Here is a 24016-nt window from a genome sequence, read left to right on the forward strand (position 1 = left end):
CTTCTCATATTGTTTCTATTTTTTCCCTGTATAGGAAGATTCTCCAAATGCCTGTAGGATCCACAAATAGATATGGCGTCAGCTTAGATATGGAATGTTTTCTAAGTGAGCTCTTTCTCTTAGCTTAAATGCTGATGTTTTAAACAGCTTTTGAGGACCAGACAGACATAATAAACAAGTTCTGTCAAGTTGCCTGCGATCAAACCACTATGGGCCATACTGATAGTCATGTGCAGGTCAGAGAGTGTTCATCCTTGTTTTAAAGGAAAGATATGGCCAAAGTTGAAAAGGATAATAGTTAATGGACATGATTAAATATAAAAGTATAAACATACAAAACACCCACCTCCATCAACAGGGATGTATGGCATTCATGTAAAATATTGTACATGGGGGCATGTCATTATATGTCTTCTTTGAAAGCTTAGGAAATGTGGACTGGATGTTTCTAGATATCCCTTCCTGCAACTGTTGAGCACAAGGACCAGATAGCCTCTAAAGCTAATCAACTTTGTGTACTTTAGAGTGCAAAGATCCCTGAGTTCAATTCCTAGTGGAATCCGGTCACCCGCATCTGAAGAATTTCAATAAGCATAAAACAAGACATATGCTGTCTCCTTGTGGTGAATGTAACTTTTAGAGCAGCAATTCTCAAACCCTTTGGTCTTAAGACCTCTTTAGGCCAGGAGTCCCCAACCCCCGGTCCGTGGACCAGCACCAGTCCGCAGCATACCAGAAACTGGTCCGCAGAAACAAGCGAAGCCCCATCCGCAGGATGCAGGCAGCACACGAAGCCACGCCCCCCTCTGGTCCACAGAAAAACCTCTCTCCACAGAACCAGTCCCTGGTGCCCCCACAAGGTGGGGGGGCTCTCCTTTACGCCCTTACAAATGATTTGAGAATACAAAGAATAGGATATAAAGTGAGAAAAAGTCATTGATGAAGTGAGGGTTTTGATGTGGAATAGACATTTGAGAAAGGGCAGGATCTTGAGATTCACAGAATGTCAAGGAATATTGGTGTTCAATCTCCATTTCAGGAGCTGCAGGAAAACTGATCACAGCATGTTAGATTGGCATCTGGAAAATATTTTATAGACCATCAGCTTATCAGATAGGAGGCTGCCCGGGTTACTAAGTGATTCATCTACCTGAGCAGTAATCAACCAGTTTTGGAGGGATAAAATAATCTTTATTAGAAATTCTTATTCAGATATCAGTACCTAATTAATATTGTGTTACACATACTGTCAAGATTTTTGGGATACTGTAGAAATGCAATAAACAAGCAAAATTCTCTTCAAAAGAAGCATCTTGTAAAATAGGAATGATCTGGTATTGTGCTTAGACTTAAATGCGTATTAAATAAAAATGGTAAATGTTGAAAGTTTTACTACTCATTTGAAGACTTTTTTGTTTCAGAGTACAATAATAAAGGCAAATCCATCAACTTTGCTACATTTATTTACTAACTTTTGCCTGTACATAATAAAAATGCAAACCTGTATCCAATAGTAGAAAATATACATAGCTCCAGGTTAAATTGTTGAATCCATTTTTTCTAATCCTGCTTCTCTTCCTGAAGATGTTTTATTAACAGTCTAACATCAGTGCATGGGGAAGTGAAGTTCATTGACTGTTTACATATGGTAGTTTGCTCTACCAGCCTTGGTGAAGTATTATCTAAAATTCAAGGTAATAAACATAATAGAGGAAGAGAAGCAGAAAAAAGTAATCTGATTTATTCTATTACAGAAGTATAAGGTTTTATAAGAAGGTAATTCTTAAATTATATGTGTAAATGATACTTGCTTTTAGGTACATTGTAGAATTACATAGTCAGCTATTGTCTAATTAATGTTGCCTGAGAGAAAAGGATTAGGAAAAAGGGTGCCTGGAAGAAATTGAAGGACTTTAGAAGTTCCAGTTATAAGTAAGAGACCTTGGTATGTTGGAAAATATAGTGCTGGAATGAAAAGAGAACAAGGTCATGAAAGCCTATGAAGATAAGACTAAGGCATGTTTTGCTGGATTTGGGGGACAAGAAGCCCATGCAAACATTTAAGAAGCAGCAGCTTCTGATTAAAGCAAGGTAAGTTAGTATTTACGAAGTGTTGTATAAATACGAAAAGCAAAACAAAGAGAAAAATAGATTCCATTACTTCAGAGCAAGCATTCTGTAGAACTGTAACAACTCTTAAAGACCACCCAATCTGAAAGAATGAATACAGATGTTTTTTGGCGGGAAGATTTCCTTACAAAGATACTTATGTAATTGGAGCACCTTTAGATAGAACAGTTGTAACATACAGAAGAAAAATGGGATAATTTATCATAATTGAAGGATGCTTCACACCCTACATTTAAAGTGTTTTATATAAGTAAGTACTTATACTACCATATTTAGCAGTAGTTATATAAGTAGTTATATAAAGTGAGAACTGGGATCCAATCATTTGTTTCTTTCTGATCTCTGTTTTTTGACATACTGCTTTTAGGGCTGCTGTGCTCCCTACAAAGGCAGGCAATTGTGAAAAGAGGCACTAAACTTTGTGCTTTCCATGCAACTATTCCACATACTTTGTATTGTAAACAAATTGAGGGAGTTGGTTTATATTCATGATGTTAGACTCTTGTTAAGCTTGCTGGTATTCTACTTTTGAGTTGGGTGATTTGCATTCCCATGAGGCCAGGTGAAGCCGTTAAACAGTTGCTGTCTCTCGTTTGAAAAGTTATTCTAATCTTTTACAAGGTTTATTACTTTTAGACTGCTTACAAAACACACCAACGAAAGTTTACTACTTTGTGACTTTGCAGAGATACAAAAATGTTAAACTCAGGTTAACAAAACACAACATGCAATGAATGCCTTATGTTGGCTGGTTTATCCTCTGATGTTGCAAGGCCAAACCATCCATTCCCATTGTAGTCTAGCCAGGTTACTGAGTGAATCCAACTATATTTTTAGCCAGGGTTTACAATTACTATGCTTGGAAGGGTCAGTGGTAAAAGAAAACAAAGTCACCAAAAAGTAGGTGGCTAGATGCTATCAAAGCCAACACCAACCGCATAAAACAACTGAAAGAAACCATACAAGATGGGAAAATGTGGAGCTAGTCCATAGAATCACTAAAAATTGGTACACAATGAAAGGCTATCATCATCATCATCATCATCATCATCATCATCATGCTATGTAAAGATAATCTCAACTGGACATGGACAAGCCAGATGCTGCTGCCCTATTTTTAGAAGATTGTTTGTGTGACCACTTTGAAAATATAGACTACACACAAACAGCAAAATCAAATAATCTTTTTTATTGGTATCCTGCTATGCTTGAAGGCATCCAAGCCAGTATTGGCAGTCTTTGACTTAAAAAATTCATTGGTGAATGTTCAAAGTTACAATGGTAATGAAAATGTGTCTTATGACTCTTTTTCATACTTGTGACTGTTGCAGCATCCCCGTGGTCACATGATCAAAATGGAGACATTGGCACCTGACTCTCATTTATGCCAGTTGCAGTGTCCTGGGGTCATGTAGTCTCCTTTTGCCACCTTCTGATCAGCAGTGTCAATGGGGAAGCCATATTCACTTAACAACCGTGTTACTAAATGAAGCACTGCAGTGATTCACTTAACAACTGTGGCAAGAAAAGTCGTAAAATGGGGCAAAACAGCAACAGAAATGAAGGGCTCAATTGTGGTTGCAAGTCGAGGACTACCGTTGTTATGCAATACCTGCAAAAGAATTCTATTCTAATTCTAATTCTAATTCTAATTCTAATTCTAATTCTAATTCTAATTCTAATTCTAATTCTAATTCTAATTCTAATTCTAATTCTACTCCTGCAAAACAGTCAGCTGGGAATAGTCAGCTGTTGTAAAATATGCAGAACCAAACTGCGTGTGTGTGTGTGTGTGCGTGTGCCTTCAAGCACTGACACTACCTGGACTGATCCCTGCAGTTTTTAAAGCTGATAGAGGAGGACTGACTCAAGATCACCCAGCTGGCATTGGTGCGGTTCACTGTATAATGAATATCCAAAAGCCGGGCTAACCAAGCGAACGAAACAATCGAGCAACTTCAAACACCGCGAGAAGGAACGCTCGAAAAAGAGATTCGGTAAAACCCGGACCTTTGCTAGGAACGGAGACGCTCGCCTTTCTAGCCCTAAACGTCTCTATGGTGGAAGCAAGGCCTTTCTCTGTTTGGGTAGGGTAGGACAATAGAGCGGCCACCCCGCTTCGTAGGAGCCCGGCGGAAGTCCTAATGAAATCAGGGGCAGGGAAAAATCTGACTCCACCCCTTCACGCTCCCCCTCCGCCGCCTTCTCCTGGCAACGAACGCCGTAGGTATGCCGTGACGTCATCGGGAGGAATGGGCGGAGGGGCAGCCGTTTACCGGATGTGGGAGCGTGACGGGGGGAGGGGAGGGGCCATCCTGCCCTGAGGCTGCCCAGCTGCGGGGGCTGCCCGGTGAGTGGGATGCGATGGTGGTGGAGAGAGTCGAATCGGGGAGGGGCGCGGCCGGTCTGCGGCGCTTCGATGGCGGGTCGGCCGGAGGGGAGGCGAGGGTGGGGGTGGCAGCTGAAGAAGTGAGCCTTCCTTTAGGAAGGGGGGTGGGTGGGAGACGAAGCGAGACAAAGTGGTACCCCTATTGTGCTCATTCTCCTCCTCCCTGGTCTGTGTGTGTGTGTGTGTGTGTGTGTGTGTGTGTGTGTGTGTCTGTCTGTCTGTCTGTCTGTCTGTCTGTCTTTGAGTGTGTGTGCGGTGGGTCTCCTGCAGAAAAGATCGCGGTGCGGAACTGAGGACGAAAAGGAAGGTGCAGTCATTCCCTCCCCACCCCCAAAAATACTGCGTGGCTGTGAGCTTGGCAAGGTATTCGTAGCTAAGATGGGGAGTAATTTATGCGTAACATCAATTGCGCTGGGACAACAACCAAAAGAAAAAAACACGGATGGCCAAACGATCCTCCCGCTTCCCCAGGGCTTTTAAAAAATACCTGGTGCCTTCCAAATAGATTGAGGAAAATTTCCAGTTGCCCTTAGCCTGTTGGTGGTGTGCTACCTAGGATGAAATGGGATTTGTAGTCCCATATCTAAGGGGGCATCAAGTTACCTCAGGCTAATGGTTCTGGAGGGCAGCAGACAGAATGGGAGGAAATTAAGTGAAGTTCAGCTGAGAGAAGAGTATATATTAAATTTATTTATTTATTTATTTATTGGTTCGATTTATATGCCGCCCTTTTCTGGAGACTCAGGGCGACTTACAATGCGTTAAGCAATAGCCTTCATACTTTTGTATATACCTGCTTAGTAGGGCTTTTGGCCCCCCCATAAGCGGTGTTCTTTTTTATACAAAGTCAGTTTATTGCCCCTACAATCCGGGTCCTCATTTTATCTACCTCGAAAGGATGAAAGGATGAGTCAACCTTGAGCCTGGTGAGATTTGAACTTGCAGTAAATGTATATAGAGGTGGGTTATTTAAAAAAACAACAACCCACAATAGTAAAGATGCGCATACTTAAAATATAGGATTTCTAAGCAGTTTTGTGTTTAGAATGGCTTTGAACTAGAAGTTGGAGATCATAGGGGGAAAAAATGCTCATTTGATATTTTTTTATAATAGGCTGGGGCAGATTTGTTAGCCAAAGAATGCCAAACAGTTAGCTGTGCCTGGAGTTAGGAGAGTGAAATTGCTTGATTCTATTGATAAAATTTGACTTCTTCCTGTCTCTCAGTGATCAAAACTGGGAGGAGGGGGAAACCAGATGTCTATGTGGCTCTCTGACTTTTTCTGTCAGATCTCCTGAGCCCCTTGTATGTACCTTGTCACATACTCCATTTCACTTGCATTTTTGCCTAAGCAGGGTGAACAACTCTGGAAAGAACATTCAAAATTGCTCTTTCATATCTTCCTATCAGGAACTTTATGTCAGGGTCATAAGGAAAAACCAAGTTTGAGACCCACAAAGCCTGCACAATATAAATTGTGACAAAGAGATGCAAAGCCTGAGTGTTGGAATAAAAAATGTGAATGTGAATTATTTTACTTAGAAGTAAATAAACTTTTTAAAAATAAAAACATGTTAGAAAATAATAGAAATAGGGAGATTGAATTGAGTGCTCACCAATAGTAGTATTTTCACCGATTAATTTAAGCATTCCGAAGTCCTTTTTACCTTCCTCCATTATAAATTTCAGAACAGCTTCATAAATTTATCCGCCAGTTTATAATCTAAATGATATTGTATGAAAGGAAAAAAGCTGAGGGAAATAAGCAAGTGTGGACTCTAGTTCTTGAACTGAGTTTCATTATATGATAAACCCCTGGCTATCAGATGGACAGGTTATCCAAAGTCACCATGGATCAAATCAGTGGTGGGATTCAGCCAGTTCGCACCACTTCGGGAGAACCGGTTGTTAACTTTCTGAGCAGTTTGGCAAACTGGTTGTTGGAAGAAATTAGGGCAGAGAACCGGTTGTTAATTTACTTGAATCCCACCACTGGATCAAACCCTGGTTAAAGCGCTAATTTGTTTTAGGTTTACTTCCCTTAGCCATAGGCCTGTATGTCATCTCAATCCAGGTGCTTTGGTTAAGTGTGATTAACTCTTCTTCCCAACTTCCAAATGAAGAGATCTGAGATGTGAATGTTAAGCAGTTCAGGGTCAAGATGGAGAGAACTGGATGGATGAGGTGTACATCAGTGAATTGAAAATTGTAAGAAAGCTATATATGGAAAACTTCAAAGTGCTATATTATTCTAAATAAAATAAGCATTTAACAGGACTTTCAATGGGGCTGAGAAGAAGGGAAGGAATGACAAAGAATTTCAGTTTGTTAAGCTTCAAAGAGGACATGTACCTACCTTTCCCCAACCCCAGATTCTTGTATCATTAGAGATCTGAACTAAGCAGTTTGCCTCTCATTGCAAGTATTTAATTTAATCAATTTGTTCTCTACATATTTTTCTCATCCTTCCTTTTGTAAGTATGCATGAATGAAAAACACAGATTCCTTGGTATGCCATCCTACTCAGGAATGTTTTCTTAATCTCTCTTTCTGGTCTCATTTATTTATTTATTTTATTCATTTGGTTCGATTCTTATACTGTCAGAAGAGTTGTGACAGCACTGTGAAATCAAGTCCAATAGTTTACAACAAAAAATAACAACTCCTTTCTTGCTCTTTATACAGGTAGTCCTCATTTAGGCTGCTTCGTTTAGCGACCATTCATAATTACAACCATGATATAAAAGTAACTTTAGGTCTAATTCCTGCAATTACAACCTTTGCAGATCTGTAAAGCAAAGGAAAAGTGAAGTAAGATCATAAAGATTAATTGTGGTTTCACTTAGCAATCAATTTGCTTTATGACTGAGTTGCTGGTCCTAATTATGACTGCTAAACAAGGACTACCTATATATGCCAAGCAATTTAGGGAGATACTTGTAAATCACTGGCAGCCTATCAAAGTCTGTGAAGGCCTACTATCAAGGAAATAGTTATATACATATTGAAGATTCACAGACCCTTCCAATCAATGGTCATACCTGGATTTTGCAGATTTTATAGATCTACAGGTGAAACTCGAAAAATTAGAATATCGTGCAAAAGTTCATTTATTTCAGTAATGCAACTTAAAAGGTGAAACTAATATATAAGATAGACTCATTACATGCAAAGCGAGATAGTTCAAGCCTTGATTTGTCATAATTTTGATTATTATGGCTTACAGCTCATGAAAACCCCAAATTCACAATCTCAGAAAATTAGAATATTGTGAAAAGGTTCAATATTCTAGGCTCAAAGTGTCCCACTCTAATCAGCTAATTAAGCCATAACACCTGCAAAGGGTTCCTGAGCCTTTAAATGGTCTCTCAGCCTGGTTCAGTAGGAATCACAATCATGGGAAAGACTGCTGACCTGACAGTTGTGCAGAAAACCATCACTGACACCCTCCATAAGGAGGGAAAGCCTCAAAAGGTAATTGCAAAAGAAGTTGGATGTTCCCAAAGTGCTGTATCAAAGCACATTAATAGAAAGTTATGTGGAAGGGAAAAGTGTGGAAGAAAAAGGTGCACAAGCAGCAGGGATGACCGCAACCTGGAGAGGATTGTCAGGAAAAGGCCATTCAAAAGTGTTGGGGACTTTCACAAGGAGTGGACTGAGGCTGGAGTCAGTGCATCAAGAGCCACCACACACAGATGGATCCTGGACATGGGCTTCAAATATTATATTCCTCTTGTCAAGCCGCTCCTGAACAACAAACAACGTCAGAAGCATCTTACCTGGGCTAAAGAAAAAAAGAACTGGTCTGTTGCTCAGTGGTCCAAAGTTCTCTTTTCTGATGAGAGCAACTTTTGCATCTCATTTGGAAACCAAGGACCCAGAGTCTGGAGGAAGAATGGAGAGGCACACACTGCAAGATGCTTGAAGTCCAGTGTGAAGTTTCCACAGTCTGTGTTGATTTGGGGAGCCATGTCATCTGCTGGTGTTGGTCCACTGTGCTTCATTAAGTCCAGGGTCAACACAGCCGTTTACCAAGAGATTTTGGAGCACTTCATGCTTCCTTCCGCAGACGAGCTTTATGGGGATGCTGACTTCATTTTCCAGCAGGACTTGGCACCTGCCCACACTGCCAAAAGTACCAAAACCTGGTTCAGTGACCATGGGATTACTGTGCTTGATTGGCCAGCAAACTCGCCTGACCTGAACCCCATAGAGAATCTATGGGGCATTGCCAAGAGAAAGATGAGAGATATGACACCGAACAATGCAGAAGAGCTGAAGGCTACTATTGAAGCATCCTGGTCTTCCATAACACCTCAGCAGTGCCACAGGCTGATAGCATCCATGCCATGCTGCATTGAGGCAGTAATTGATGCAAAAGGGGCCCAAACCAAGTAGTGAGTACATATGCATGCTTATACTTTTCAGAGGTCCGATATTGTTCTATGTACAATCCTTGTTTTATTGATTTCATGTAATATTCTAAGTTTCTGAGATTGTGAATTTGGGGTTTTCATGAGCTGTAAGCCATAATCATCAAAATTATGACAAATCAAGGCTTGAACTATCTCGCTTTGCATGTAATGAGTCTATCTCATATATTAGTTTCACCTTTTAAGTTGCATTACTGAAATAAATGAACTTTTGCACGACATTCTAATTTTTCAAGTTTCACCTGTATTTCTTTTTTCAAATTGGTTGGGAGAACATTACTTTGGAGTGTTAATCTCATTTGTGTGGCAGACTATTAACATGTAATAATGTATTTTTAGAGAGGAAGAAGATGGAAAATAATGCTGTTCTTCTGGAATCCAAATCCTCACCAATCAACCTTCTGAATGAAATGCACCAGCTGCGTCTCCTAGGTCACCTTTGTGATGTCACCGTGAGCGTAGAATATCAAGGTGTCAGAGCAGAGTTTGTTGCTCACAAAGCTGTGCTGGCAGCTACAAGCAAGTTCTTTAAAGAGGTCTTTCTTAATGAAAAGGGCATGGATGGACCAAGGACCAATGTCTTACTGAATGAAGTCCAGGTAGCTGACTTTGCGTCTTTTCTGGAGTTTGTTTATACTGCCCGGGTAGAGGTAGAAGAAGACCGGGTACAGCGCATGCTGGAAGTGGCTGAGAAACTGAAATGTTTAGATTTGTCAGAGACCTGCTTTCAGTTAAAAAAACAAATGCTTGAATCGGTATTGCTGGAGTTGCAAAATTTTTCTGAGTCACAGGATACCAATGACGATGGCAAGGCCCATCCTGGCACTTTAACTGAGCCCAAAACTATCACTGAACCACAAGGGGACAATGTGGATTATTTTACAAGTTCTGCCCTCAGAAGACCCAGGACTGGACCGGACCTCGAGTCCACCACCCTGAAATTAAAGGAAAAATTGGACAAAAAAAGAGAAGCCCTGAAGGCCCCCTGTGCCAAAATCAGGCGGGCGAGTGGCAGGTTGGCTGGCAGAAAAGTCTTTGTGGAGATACCCAAGAAGAAGTACACAAGGCGCCTGCGAGAGCAACAGAAGTTTGCTGAAGCTGTTGTGGAGGAGAGCCGGCTTTCCAAAGACCAGGGCTCCCGTGAAAAGGGCGGGGAGGAGGAGGAAGAGGAGAAAGATCAAGCGATGAATAGCGTGAAGCTAGAGGAGAAAGAGTCTGATGGTGCTGAGGACCAGCGGGAAGAAAACCTGACTAAACTGGAGGCGGATAAAAAGAACCGCAATGGCAACTTTACTTGCGGTACTTGTGAGCGGGAATTCCTTTACGAGAAGAGCTTTCTGAAACACATCAAGCAGAGCCATGGCATCGCAGCCGAAATCATTTACCGTTGCGAAACCTGCGGCCAGACTTTTGCCAACCGGTGCAACCTCAAAAGCCACCAGCGCCACGTCCACAGCAGCGAGCGCCACTTCCCATGTGAGCTCTGTGGTAAGAAGTTCAAGCGCAAGAAGGACGTCAAGCGGCACATTCTGCAGGTTCATGAGGGTGGTGGGGAGCGTCATCACTGCCTCCAGTGTGGAAAGGGTTTGAGCTCCAAAACGGCCCTGAGGCTTCATGAAAGGACACACACAGGCGACAAGCCTTATGGGTGCACAGAGTGTGAGGCTAAGTTTTCTCAGCCTTCGGCACTTAAAACACACAAGAGGTATGAACAGATGGGACGGGCCTTGTAAGCTAAATCTCCGGGCAAAAAGCTAATGCCCTCCCTGAGGCAGCTTCTTCCTGGGCAAAAAAGTAATGAATAGGTTGGAGCTCCTCTCTGGCGGGTTCAGTAATAGGGTTTTTTTCCCTTTGAAACAGCAGATCGCGGCCATAATCTAAAATGCTCCTGAGCCACCATAACATACGTTGGAATAAATGTAAACCTTAACTAAAGAATGGAGAACATTTAGAGTCCTGATTATTAACATGCTCGTGTTGTGGGAATGACAACAATATTCCAGTCACAGACTGACTTGGGTAAAGTACAATGCTGTGTAAAAGTTAAGAAGGAGAATTGTAGCAGGTTGTCACATGTTGGAAAGCCAGTTCATACAATTAAACCTTGTCTAGGTAATATTTGAAATACTGTCAGGAGGGTTACAGGGGTATTTATTCTCAAACAGCCTTCTCATTCTGGTGCTCTCCAGATGGGCTGGCTGGAACTGCCAGAACTACAATTCCTTCACCCTCTCGTTTTGACAATGAGTTTGGATATAATCAGTGCTGTTGGCAGTCAGTTTTCCATATTAAACATTCAGAGAGCAGCCTTTCTTTAGTTGGCTGTATCCCAAGCAGATACATTGTCTCAGTGGGTCCTGATTGAACATTTCTAATTACTTTTGGCTAGATTTCTTTTCTTCTGAAAAGAAACTAGAGTATGTTTCTAATATTACTTAGAGTAGAAATGATATTTCTTTGGTAAAGACAAGGAATTGGATTGGTCTTTAAGAAAGATATTTCTTCCTGTGCTTGGCTGTATAGTCCTTTTCAGTCATAGCCGGGCAAATAAAATAATACATGTAAGGGATATGCAAAACTTTCATCATGTTTGGAGGCTAGACTAAGCTTTTGTATAGCATGACATAAATGAACGTAGCCTTTTTGGCTAGTCGTAGTCTCTTGCTATCTCTTGATTGAGGAGAATTTCAGAATCTGTTTAGTTTTGACTGATCCTGATTTATTGTTTGGCCTAAACTGGGAATTATGGGTGAAGTCTGATTTCAAAACAATTCCGCTTCAAACCATTGCTTACGAGTTAGACGAAAATAATCATAGTGCAACACGTTTGAATGAAATAGGCAGCTGTGCTTACCTAATGGAACAGTTAAAGACTGTGCAAGTAGAAAAGAGTCGGGTAAGGGTGTTGGCATGCTTAGGAGAAAGCTGTGTGTACTTAGCCAAGCAAGGATTTAGAATCATAGCTGAATGGCTTTTTCCATGGCTTCCTGGCTGGGATACTGTGACTAAGCACCTCCGCAAAGAAGTATGCCACTGACTTTCAAATCTAGGAATACAGATAATTCTCGACTTAACCATTCATTTAGTGACTGTTCGAAGCTACAACTGCACTGAAAAAAATGACTTACAATCATTTTTCATACATATGACCATTGTAGCACCCCCATGGTCATATGATCAAAATTTGTGCACTTAGCAACTGGCATTTATTTATAACGCTTGTAGTGTTTTGGGATCATGCGATCACTTTTTGCGACCTGACAAGCAAAATCAATAGGGAAGCCAGATTTATTTAAGAACTGTATTATTAACTCAACAACTGCAGTGATCCACTTAACAACTCTGGCAAGAAAGGTTGCAAAACTCGTTTAACAACTCTCTTGGTTAGCAACAGAAATTTTGGGCTCAATTGTGGTCGTAAGTCGAGGACTACCTGTACATAGAAGGTGAGAACAAGGCAGATCTACTTTGTAACCTAAAGGGCAACTGTGAGTTCAGCCCCTATAATGTTGAGCTACAACTTCCATGATCCCCCCAGGCGATATAACTGTCATCCATGCTGATTAAGAATCTGGAAGGCATAGAATTGGAGAAAGCAACTTCAGGATTTGTTGTTTTGATACTTCCTGTTGTGCAGCAGCAGGCAAACTGCTGCTGATCCTAGCCTGTGAATCATCTCTGAGATAAGATTCTGCTTATTCTTGGAAATAGAGAAGAAGTTTGGATATACAAAAGGTTGAATGAAAAATAAGCGGCTCCATAAATTTTAGTTTAAATGGGAATATTTTAATAAATGAAACAGGGAAATCATCCTTGGAATGACCTCTACTTACTTCTGCACATAATCACTAGCAGTTACTATACTTTGTTGCCAATGATGGACAAGCTTCTTAAAATGGTCCCAAAAACGGTGTCTTTGGCCTAGTCCTAATAGTCTTTCTCACTTCTTCATCTGAGTTAGACAGATGCCTATGAAGGTATTCTTTCGATTGTGGGAAAACTTTGCATGGTTCCAAGTCTGGACTATATTGCAAATGGGCTAATACAGTGAGATCAAGCTTTCCCATTGTCTCTTGGGTGGCCCATAGGTGAGGCCTAGGGGTTGACAACTATAGAGTTGCATCCATATCTCTGTGCTTCCAAACTCTGTTTAATCATTTTTCCCCCCGGGCATTTTGAGCTGATACTGGTGCTAGGTTCAAGGAAATCCACATAAATAATACCACACAAGTAGACTAAAAAGCGGTAACTATATGCTTTCCTGACAAAGCCTGTGTTTTGAATTTTTTTTTCCAACCAAGGTGAAGTTTTTTAATGATATTCTGTGCACCGATGTTTCATTTCTGAATCTCATTGACAAGCCCATGTTTCACGGACGTGCATAACGCAGTGAAGAAATTTTCACCTTATCTTTATTCTTAACAATATGACAATGATTGCTGGCAAATTTCAACCCTTGAAAGCTTTTTTCTTTGCTATCAGTATGAAAGGAACACAACTTGCATGTAAAGTGGGTCACATTACTGATATATTGAAGTATATCAGTATGTGACTGACCCACACATTCCTGTTACAATGCTATGGTTGTGTCCCTTTGACTGATTCACCAATTCTCTTTTATCAGTTTATCAACATTTCTCACGTGAGGCTGGCTAGTTGCTGTCATAGGTTATCTACGGTACTTAGTTCTTGATTATACAAATCAGCCTTTCCCATCTGTACCTTTTTGGCTTAGTGATGCAGAGCAGGTATATCAAGGCAACAATCTATATTTGTTGTGAATTTCAGTTGGAGGGATTCCTTTGGCAATCAAAACTTAAAGCGCAATCTCAGCAGGCTTCCATTTTAACAAAATGGAAAAAAAATATGCTGAAGGAAATATCTAACATCTCATACATCAGTATTATTGCCATCTTTTAACTTATGGAACATCGGAAGCCTTGCTTTTCATTCAACCCTTATAATATAGGAGAGAAAATTGAGAATTTAATGGGGTTTGGATATGTCACCTCTATTCCTAAAGCAGATATCTGTGGTGAAATCTGATTACAAAGTTATAGGGACATTTTGGTCCTTCATGCTTCTTGATTCAGGAATAATCGTTATTTTAGGGACAGAGTATAAAATACTACCTGGACTCAGAGAGGAAATGACCTATAATCCATATGTATACTGTGTTTCCCCAAAAATAAGTCTTACATTTTTTTGAACTCTGAAATAAGTGCTTGGCCTTACTGCCATGCGCTCAAAAGCCCGATTAGAAGACAACTATGTACATACTACCTGTTGGATTGAGCACATCATGCACAACTGATGCGCTAGGTATTACATTTCCCAGTCTGTATTAGAGATCCCCATTCTGGACTGAAAATCTTAAAGAGTCATCCTAGTAAATGCCATTGATTGCTATCCACTGACTTATGTCTCAGTGATGCTGAGGAGCAAATATAATACATGTCTTGATTTGTGTTATTCTTTTCTTATTTCAGAATCCACACAGGTGAAAAACCATTTGTTTGTAATGATTGTGGAGCACGATTTACACAAAATCACATGCTTATATACCATAAAAGATGCCATACAGGTAGTAGAATAATACTGCATTTTTACACTCCAGTTTGTTTTTTTTATTTAGTGACCGATATGTGCAATATATAATCTGTTTTGATGCATGTTATTACTATACGCAGCTGATGGGGATTAAGGTTAATGTTCTTGAAGATCAATGGCTATCAAATTTTATTCTTTGTCAATTTAAAATTATTATCTGGTCCTCATTAGTTTAGAAAAATTGTTGTATATCTTTACTCTGGATAGTCCAGTCAGTTTTCCAGAATTATATGGCTCACAGCTATTATTGGAATCAATAGAAATTCAGTTTTCCACTTTCAAAAAACCGCTCAAATGATAAGAGTAGGTTGTTATTATATCTTGTTAAATGTTATGATTTGTTATTTAGAGATATTCCTGTTAGCGGTATCACCAAACCATGAAGTAATTATACTAGCCAATAAGCCGATATCTTTGGTTCACATAAAGTGTTGTCCCATTGTTAACTGAATCCTAGTTCACTCAGGTAACCCAGTTGGGTAGATGTTTTTTTACCTGAAACCATTAAAATCATATGGACAGGTTTCTAAATTATGTAGCATAAACCATAGTTGGCTAGTTCGTAGTTCATTGTATGATGTGAAAACAGCCTTATTGTCTACGTTAGTAGCATTAATGAGATTCTGCTAAACCAGCAAGACCAGAATAAGTTCCTTTTTTTTACATTAAAACAATGCACAGAAAAATAGGTGCTGTTGGAAATGCCACTATATATTACTGTGTTAAGAAGGGATATGTATTGGCAACCTTGCTATTCTTCATAACTCCGTAATCAAGCATATGTACAAACTGTATCTCCATTAGCTAACTGGCAAGTTGGATCAAATATCCAATATTGCTGTGGTTTTATCTCAATCTCATGTTAATCTTAAATCCTACCGTCATTTTGAGTATGAGATAATAATAGGCTTTTTGTAGCCGCTATAAAAATCTAATGAATCTAATTACATGTCACTCTGAAGTAAGAACTGTTTTGCAAAATATTTTTTATTCCATACTTTTAAAAACGTTGACTATAAAAAATTTTCATTCATCCATCATTAATTATGAGATACATTTCAGAGAAATCTTTTTGGCCATGTTAACTTTGTAGAGATGTCAGTATAAAATACTCAAGGAGAACTTGGTTTGCTATAACTATTCTATAAGTATAACAGACAAAGCAGAAGTGGATGGCCTTGTGTGCAAACCCATGTTCATGTGTGTGGGTTGAACTTGGCATCAGCAAAAAACAGTCTGTCTGCTTTTTTTCTTCCAATTCCTTTCTGCTCTAGGAGAGCGACCTTTCATGTGTGAGACATGTGGGAAGAGCTTTGCCTCCAAGGAGTATTTGAAACACCATAATCGAATCCACACTGGATCTAAGCCCTTTAAATGTGAAGTTTGCTTTAGGACATTTGCGCAGAGGAATTCACTCTATCAGCACATCAAAGTTCATACAGGTAGGAAGCTACAAAAACAATTTAAGAAAACATTTGGCTTTAAAACTTTTTTTTTTGAAAATTTAAGAGTGTTCTCTGAGTTTTCTTGCTAGCTGATGCTAATCCTCTTGTAGCCCTTAGTTTTGTCAACTGATGGTAGAAATTTACAATTTCCAGGTTTCCGTAGTGCTATCTGCCAGATCAACAGATTGACCTGTGTTTCAGCCTGAATACACTACTATACTGAATTATACCATATTGTCTTGGGTTTTTGCCCAGCCAATTCACAGTGATTTGTAAATCATAATTTGTGGCTTTATGAATCAGACTGCTGTAATCTCTTACTTAAACTGTATCTGAGTTCAAATTGATTGTTAGAAACGATTATTTCAAATGTAATATTTAAGATTGTTTGAATCTGACATACACTATCTAGAAACATACACTATCTTCAGTAGCTTGAGATTCCAGGTCTCGTATTTTTGACTGTTTTCTTGGGGTATTGTTATTTAGTTTTAGAACTTATGTAAAGAACATGTTTAGGTTATTTATGCAGAAATATTGAAAATTCAAATGGTTTTGCAAACTCTTAAGCAGCACTGTAAATATTTCTTCCCAATGTCTTTGAATCAAATTTTTATACTTTGAACTCTTCAGAAAATAATAGGTCTTCCCTTGTCTTGTTTTCCTCTACTTGATTGCTTTTGACTGAACTTCCTGTCCCTAAAAGTAAAATTTGTCTGCTTTTGTTTACTTCTTTAGTTTTTTAATATGTGCATCTATAAACCTGTTTCTTTGCTTATGATCTTCATGGATTCCTGGTACTTTTTATAGCTTTAACAATTTGGGGTTGTTAGTGTTGTGTTTGCTTACCTGCAAATTCTCCCAATTCCTGTTTAGCTTTCATATATTATTCCCTAAAATTCTGTTCTTCAGACCTTTAGGCATTTTCCTCTTTAAAGTATATAACAATCTATTTCATTGCATTCTAACTGCATTACCAGCTAATATTCTTTGCATCTTTGAAAAGAATCTCCAGATTAAACTTCAAGAGATTAGGCCTATTCTTTTTCTATAATTGCCAGTTGGTAACACTTTGTTTTTGCTTTTAATTGGAGGTGTAAATATGCTGAGTAGCACAGCAACCTCAGCAAGGTGGCAGTGTAGCCAAGGCTTTCAGTGAGGTTATGCCTGCATTTCATTGGCAAAACTTCCCCTGATTTCTGTAGGTGTTTTATCTTACAGGTGAGCGTCCATACTGCTGTGATCAGTGTGGCAAACAGTTTACTCAACTCAATGCACTGCAACGTCATCATCGGATCCACACAGGAGAGAAGCCATTCATGTGCAATGCCTGTGGGCGGACATTTACGGACAAGTCTACTCTTCGGCGTCACACCTCAGTAAGGGAAAACGGGCACTTCTGTGAAAATCGCTTTTTGTGTACTTCCAGTTACATGTTACTGTTGCATTAAAGGATAGGAAAGGTTACCTTGTATGGATCCCACAAAATGATATATATGGTTGGATAATGAGATTAGAGTAAGAACTTTTCATGGATGAGCAGTTTATGCAGATTAAAAAAAAATAGGAACTTTTCATGGATGAGCAGTTTATGCAGATTAAAAAAAAATAGGAACTTTTCATGGATGAGCAGTTTATGCAGATTAAAAAAAAAATAGGAACCTTTCACATATTAACAGAGGGTATTTCCATTCCTTTGGATGAAATACCTTCCTTATTGCTGAATTGTTGGGTTCCTGATTGGGGACATCTGCCAAAGCGGGGTTTTCAGAATTACAGTGACAATTTTGATTTTTGTTTTGAAAATCCATAAAAAGTCATCCCAACACAATTACGAAATGTGATACAGAATTTCAAATACAGAGCCTGATCTTTGCCATCAAAAAGCCCACAAGCTTTTCCTGGAAGGAGAAAACAATTTACACGTAAATGAATGCACAAACAAGTTTTAATACTTGAGATTATTTTTAGCTTGCTTGTAATGTTTTACACCTTCCCTTCACTTGGGAAAAATGTGTCCCGCTTCTTGCTATCTCAACATTTTAACTGCCACTGCCAAATTTTAATTTTTTTTTTTTATATAAATACTTTATTGAATTTTCCAAAATAAAAAGAAAATATACAATCTCTATCTCCTTTTGGAGGTACAGTGTTTGTACAATTTAGTGAGACAAATGTTAAATAAGCTTCATCCTTAACTATACATTATTCTATACAATATAACTTTAATTCAAGTGCAAAACAGGTCATATCCTGAAGTCATGTTTTTATCTTGTTCTTCAACCAATTATACCAATTACCCCATACGTCATAATATTTAGAATTGTCCTCATTATTTAACTCACTCGTCAGTTTCGCCATTTCTGCGCACTCTAGGATTTTATTTATTAGAGTTTCTTCTGAGGGTATAAATTTATTTTTCCAGCATTTTGCGAAGGCTAATCTAGCCGCGGTTGTGATCTGGATTATAAATTGGGTTTTGTTGTTATTTAAGCCATCTTCAGTTATGCCCAGGAGGAAAAATTCTGGAGCTAGGACTACCTCCTGTCCCGTTATTTCACAGAGCCAGTGTCGGATTTTGGACCAGTACTTTTTGGTCTCTGGGCAAGTCCACCATAAATGATAGAAGGTGCCGACCATTTTTCCACATTTCCAACATGTGGGTGAGAGATTTGGAAACATTTTCGCTAGCCTAGCTGGGGCTAGGTACCACCTGTGTAACATTTTATAGTGATTTTCTCTAAATGTTGCCGATTTGGTTATTTTGTAGTTCCTATTCCAGGCTATCTCCCAATCGTTAAAATTTAGTCTATATCCCAGGTTTTTTTCCCAGATATTTAGTTGATTTTTTTGCTATGATCTCTGCCTTATCTTCATCTAATAGGAAGTTATAAATTTTTGTTAACATTTTCTTATCTATTCCCCAAATAATTTTGTCAAAATTTCCGTGTTTAGCTTCTATACCAAATTTGTCTCTGTCTTATTGGAATCTTGAATTAATCTGAAGATAGTTCCACCAATCCAAGTTAAAACCCTGGTCCCTCAATAAATCCAGCGATTTAAGTTTCCCTTCTGAAGAAGGGAATTTTAAATTTTCTTTAATGTAGTCTTTATTACTTGAATATAAATCCATTCTCCAAAATATTCTGCTGTATTTCGGGGATGAAAAAAAAAGTGCTAGGTTAGCTATTATTTAACTAAGAATCTCCTCCATACTGTATCAAGAGTTTAAAGCTCTGTGCGTGGGATTTGTTTGTTACAGTTTCAGGCTACAGAAAGTGCTGTAGAATCCAGTGGGTACTAATGAGTGATTTAGTATGGGTTATCTTTTTCTTTAATAGATTCATGATAAGAACACACCCTGGAAGTCTTTCCTTGTAGTTGTTGAAGGTGCTTCTAAGAATGACGAGGATCATAAGACTGAGCTTCCTGATGAGGAATATGATGGACCTCGTCCCAAGTTATCAGAAAAGCTGCTGTCATTCTCTGAAAATGGGCACTATCAAAGTTTGACGGCTGTTCAAGAAAGCATGGCTGCTGGGCATGAAAATGGATCTTCCTCTGTAACAGACTATAAATTGAGGCCTGCAGCGGGGTCCCAAGAAGCCCCTATAGCTACAGCTTTGCATGATCTAACAGTGTTGCACACCCAGACAGACTCACTTCAACAGCCTCTTCACAACTTGGTGAACATGGAATAGGTCCATCAGTTGAGTGGAGAAGTTCAACAAGGGAAAAGTTACTTTATATTGTGTAAAACTCAAACAGTAAAAAGGTACTGTTAAGAGTCTTGTGTTCTACCCAAATTAGTTGAATTCAAATGGATGAAGTCAGCACTTAACCCATTTGTCAAAGAGAAAAGTGCTCTTTCATGTTTTATCTGCATAATGTAAAGTAGGGTCCAGATCACAGTCACTATAAAAAGAAATGGAGGTTCTGTTTGAGTCCAGATTTTTCTTTTCTTCTTGGCATTATATCCTGTTAGTTTCCTTTTTTAAAAAATATCTTGTTTAACATTGTTTTCATATTGTATGCAAAAGAATGTGAAATACTGTACCACAATTTCTCTCTGGGCCCAATACTTTATGCAGTGTAATTTTTCAAAGAAATCTCAGATGGTAGGAAATATCTAACACTGTTTTTGTAAACTGCAGAACTGCTCTTCTGACGAAATTCAGGAAAATCAACATTTAAATCCAATTGTGTCCCTTGGCTGTTGCAATTGAAGTCCTGGGTTTCTCTTCCCTCATGTAACCCTTTTGCAGCTGTCAAAAATCTGCAGCCAGTGCTTTGGATAGTCTCCGGAATTGATGTGTACAATCACCACAGAGGGAGAGAGAGGGAAAACCACTGCCCCTACAATTTGGATGTTGACTTAGTTTTGTAAAAGGAATGGAGATTACATTAAAATAATGTAATCAATATGACAGACTACGTCTTGGGGGGGAAAAACATGGAAACAGATTTTTTAAAAAAAATATTGCAGAAGCTTTGTTCTAGAACTAACTTCCCTCCTAGGTAAGCCTGTTAGCTCTCTCTTTCTTCAGTCCCTATTGATCTGTCCATATGATAGTGATGTCTACTACAGAGGTAAGGAACTGAGAGTTTTCCAGATAATGCTAAATTACCGATCAGTGCCAACCAGCATTCGTATTAATGAGACTAACTGAGAATTGTTATCTGACAACATCTAGAGATTTATAGGTCCCCAACCTGTTTTATAAATTCATCATCTTATTGCATCCACCTAGGTATCTTCTCACTCCTGCACATTCTTTGCCCAGAATCTCTCTTTAGAAGGTACCGCACATGGTTCTTGGTTCCCCCATTTCCCGCCCCCCCAGAAGTTATTTCCCAGTTGCTTCTGTATTCTACTTAACTGGTATTTGCATATGGAGAAGAGTGTTTTATATCTTGAAGAATTTCATGGGCAGGGTTCTCATAGAACAGATTGCTCCAAGATATTAAAAATGATGGGGGGGTTTTCCCCAAAGATGGTACATCTTGTTGTAGATAATTTATTGTAAATTACCTTGCTTTGCCCCATTATATTAATATTCTGAATTAAGAAAGTTAAAATCATCAGATTTCTGGCAGTGGTGCCTGAAATATTCTGGGTGTAGTTTTCCTACTTCGGATTTATGTTTGCACGAAACACTTCCATCTCTCATGGCAAATTAAGTTATAATTTGGGCTGAGATTCTAAGCAATGCAAAACAGAAATTTAGATAGGAAGAACTATTTGCAAACTTGTAGATTTTTACAAATAGATTCACCCAATTATGTTTCAGTGCTCATAGCTCGGGAGACCATGCAGTGTAACCAAGATAAAATAGTTGCTCAAATGTGAAAGTAAGTTTCCTATATCACACAGGTTGCGGAGAGGAAAACTTTTAACTCAGAAAGCATCAGTAATGTGCCTTTTTACTTTTAAAATCAGGAAATAAGTGCCAAAACCTATGTGAATCTGAAATTCCACCTACCATATGTCCTGAATTTGCTAGTATTCTGGGTTTTAATTTTTATATTCAGAAACCATCCTTAGTATTATTTAAGACTTTAAAAAATCACCAACACGTTAAATGTTTCTTTCCAAATCACGTATATTGTAGTGTTCGTGGTGTTTTTCTACATTGGGGAACTAAGGTGTAAGTTAAAGCGTTGTAGTTTCTGTCATTCCGTGTGCACTCCCAAATTTTCTTTGGAAGGTTGTGGGAACCTTAAAGATGCAGCATCTTTAAGAGAGCTACAAAATGCAGAAAACAACAAAGTAGGGGGGAATCCCATTTCAAAAGTGGAAATCTCACATGACATTGAATATCAATCTTTTAAGGCATTTTTTAAATATTCTGCCCCTTTCAGAAATTAGTGCAACTAGTGATGTGTGTTGGGCCCTGCACTCTTTATGACAAAAAAATGTGGTAAATTTGAGAGAGGCACAATTGTTTTGTCTTAAGGGACAGGATTTTCACAGAAGTAATCTTGGCATGCAAGATATTTTCCTCAAGGCATTTGTGGATTCAGAGAATATGCAAGCTGCTTTTACTTGGTTACTTTTCAAAGTCAAAGATTTATTCCCGCATTGGATCCAATTTGGGATATTGGTTGTATCCTTCAGTAAAGTTTTGGATTCATTCAGCTGTGTATCCTCAAAATTTCCTCTTTCCTTACATCAAATTCAAAATCACTTTGTATAGGGGAGGAATAATTTAGGCCAACTTTGCTATATTAGCTTTTCAAATTCTTGCCCTAATATTTTGTTTGTCCAGAAGGAAAAGCAATAAAAGGTTCCTATATATAATTTTTTAAAGGTAAACTCTGTAGTAAGAGCTTTATGTCATTTCTTCTGTTTTTATTTAATCTGGTAAAATGAATGTTTTTAGAAATACTATCCAGGGGTTATATTTACATATTTATTTTGTATACCATGTGCTCCTTTTGACTTGCATTTTAATGACCAGTTGCAATACATTTGTAGGGTATATTTCAACCTTAAGTACCAATAGATAGGGATCATTATTTTATACTGTATAAATATGTGAAAGTAGATGGACTTAAATAAATTGATTGGCCTTATTAAAAAAAATTAAAGAATGCCATATTTTTTGCAAGTTACTTATTTAGAGAAAGAGTTTACATTTCTTGGAAAATATCGCGATCCAGAAGGCTGAGTAATGTGTAAATGTAATTTACATGCAGTGTTAGCATTCATGTTTGTGTTCAAAAGTAATAGAACTGCTCTCTACTAAAGGATGTTTTCACAGCATGCTAAGCCATAATGTGGTTTCTCTGGTGTGAATTCAGCCATTACAGAAGGATCTGTAAGCCACTTAGGTCTTAAAGCAAAACCAGCCATTGTGTTGCAATGTACAGCTACACTGGAGAATTTTTAGTTTGTTAAAATTAGAAAGGAACATAAGGGACCTGGTCCTACCTGCTAATTACTAATTTCTGTGCTGAAGTGTTGAAATGACATCTGTTCACATTGGTGTGCTATTTCATGCTAAATTAAGATCAGTTTCAGCAAAGATAATTGAATAAACCACATTTGGTTGGATTTAGACTACTTCGAGGCTGTTCATGCTTAGTTTGCTTACTCATGGTTACTGATTAAACTGATTCATACAGTCCACTAAGCCAAAAGGTGTTACGATTAAAACCCATTACATAACTCTATTAGTAAAGGCTTTTTCATTAACTCGAAATCTGCAAATCTTGTGAAGAGATAAAATGCAATTACAACTCTTGAGTGTTTTATGTTGAAATAATTCACAAGTAAATCCTTTTTGGGGTCATAAATCATTCCAGCTATTGAGTAATTTTTTTCTATTTACCAAAATAATATGCTAGGCTTGGAATTAAAGGGCATAATGTGATATGGGGGTCACTTGGCATCTGCAGGAAATACCACACACATTTTTTTTCTTAAGTTCATGTATCATCTGCAAAGGGCAGTCACATGATTCTGGAGAAAATCCTGGTTGTATTAAGTTTTTGGGATATATACTATGTGCATGCTCCCAATTCCGTTTTGGCCTTCAGATCTGAATCTCTGCACAACTCTGAAAATTATTTCTAGTTGTACTACTAACAATATTGTACCAGCCTGACAAATCTATGTAGAGGAAAAAGTACAGGACTAGTAAAAACACACTTTGTCTTCACGGTGGGTAATAAACAAGTTTAATGACGCTGCCAACAATAAGCAATACAAACAGATGAAAACTTCGGTATATTGAATTACAGCTCCTTCAATTAAAGATGATGCCAAGAACTCAGTTGGTTGCAACCTTACAGCTGCTTCAGAGAGTATTTTCCAGCTTTTAAGAGAAAAATCCAAGAGAATTGACCAAGTAGTGCCACTTCTATACCTCATGTTACAAACGACCGATAATGAATTTGCTGTGTGTGCATCCAGGAAAATTTCACAGATTTCTAAACTATATTACGTATGTTGTGACCGTAGTCTGTCAGTGACTGAATATAAGCATGTCTACAGTATCTCTTCA

The 24016-nt window shown here is 38.5% G+C and overlaps 1 protein-coding gene across 1 annotated transcript; it reads left to right on the forward strand.

Moving 5' to 3' along the window:
* The first annotated feature begins 4437 nt into the window (after window positions 1–4437).
* On the forward strand, window positions 4438–22595 carry LOC139308999 (GDNF-inducible zinc finger protein 1-like). The gene is made up of 6 exons (XM_070933047.1): window positions 4438–4480; window positions 9292–10657; window positions 14442–14536; window positions 15837–16004; window positions 17229–17386; window positions 19349–22595. The coding sequence occupies exons 2-6, from the start codon at window positions 9303–9305 to the stop codon at window positions 19706–19708; spliced, it is 2136 nt and encodes a 711-aa protein (XP_070789148.1). The 5' UTR covers window positions 4438–4480; window positions 9292–9302; the 3' UTR covers window positions 19709–22595.
* Window positions 22596–24016: the final 1421 nt, after the last annotated feature.

This window comes from Pituophis catenifer, unplaced genomic scaffold (genome assembly GCF_029215685.1).
Source record: "Pituophis catenifer annectens isolate HBS135680 unplaced genomic scaffold, rPitCat1.0.hap2 SCAF_1, whole genome shotgun sequence".
Lineage (NCBI taxonomy): Eukaryota > Metazoa > Chordata > Lepidosauria > Squamata > Colubridae > Pituophis > Pituophis catenifer.

Bases quoted from the DNA above. Each gene is read 5' to 3' on its own strand.
- LOC139308999 (XM_070933047.1), top strand. From the start codon at position 9,303: ATGGAAAATAATGCTGTTCTTCTGGAATCCAAATCCTCACCAATCAAC. The intron at 10,658-14,441 runs GTATGAACAGAT...TTCTTATTTCAG, and splicing joins GCACTTAAAACACACAAGAG to AATCCACACAGGTGAAAAAC. The intron at 17,387-19,348 runs GTAAGGGAAAAC...TTTCTTTAATAG, and splicing joins CTCTTCGGCGTCACACCTCA to ATTCATGATAAGAACACACC.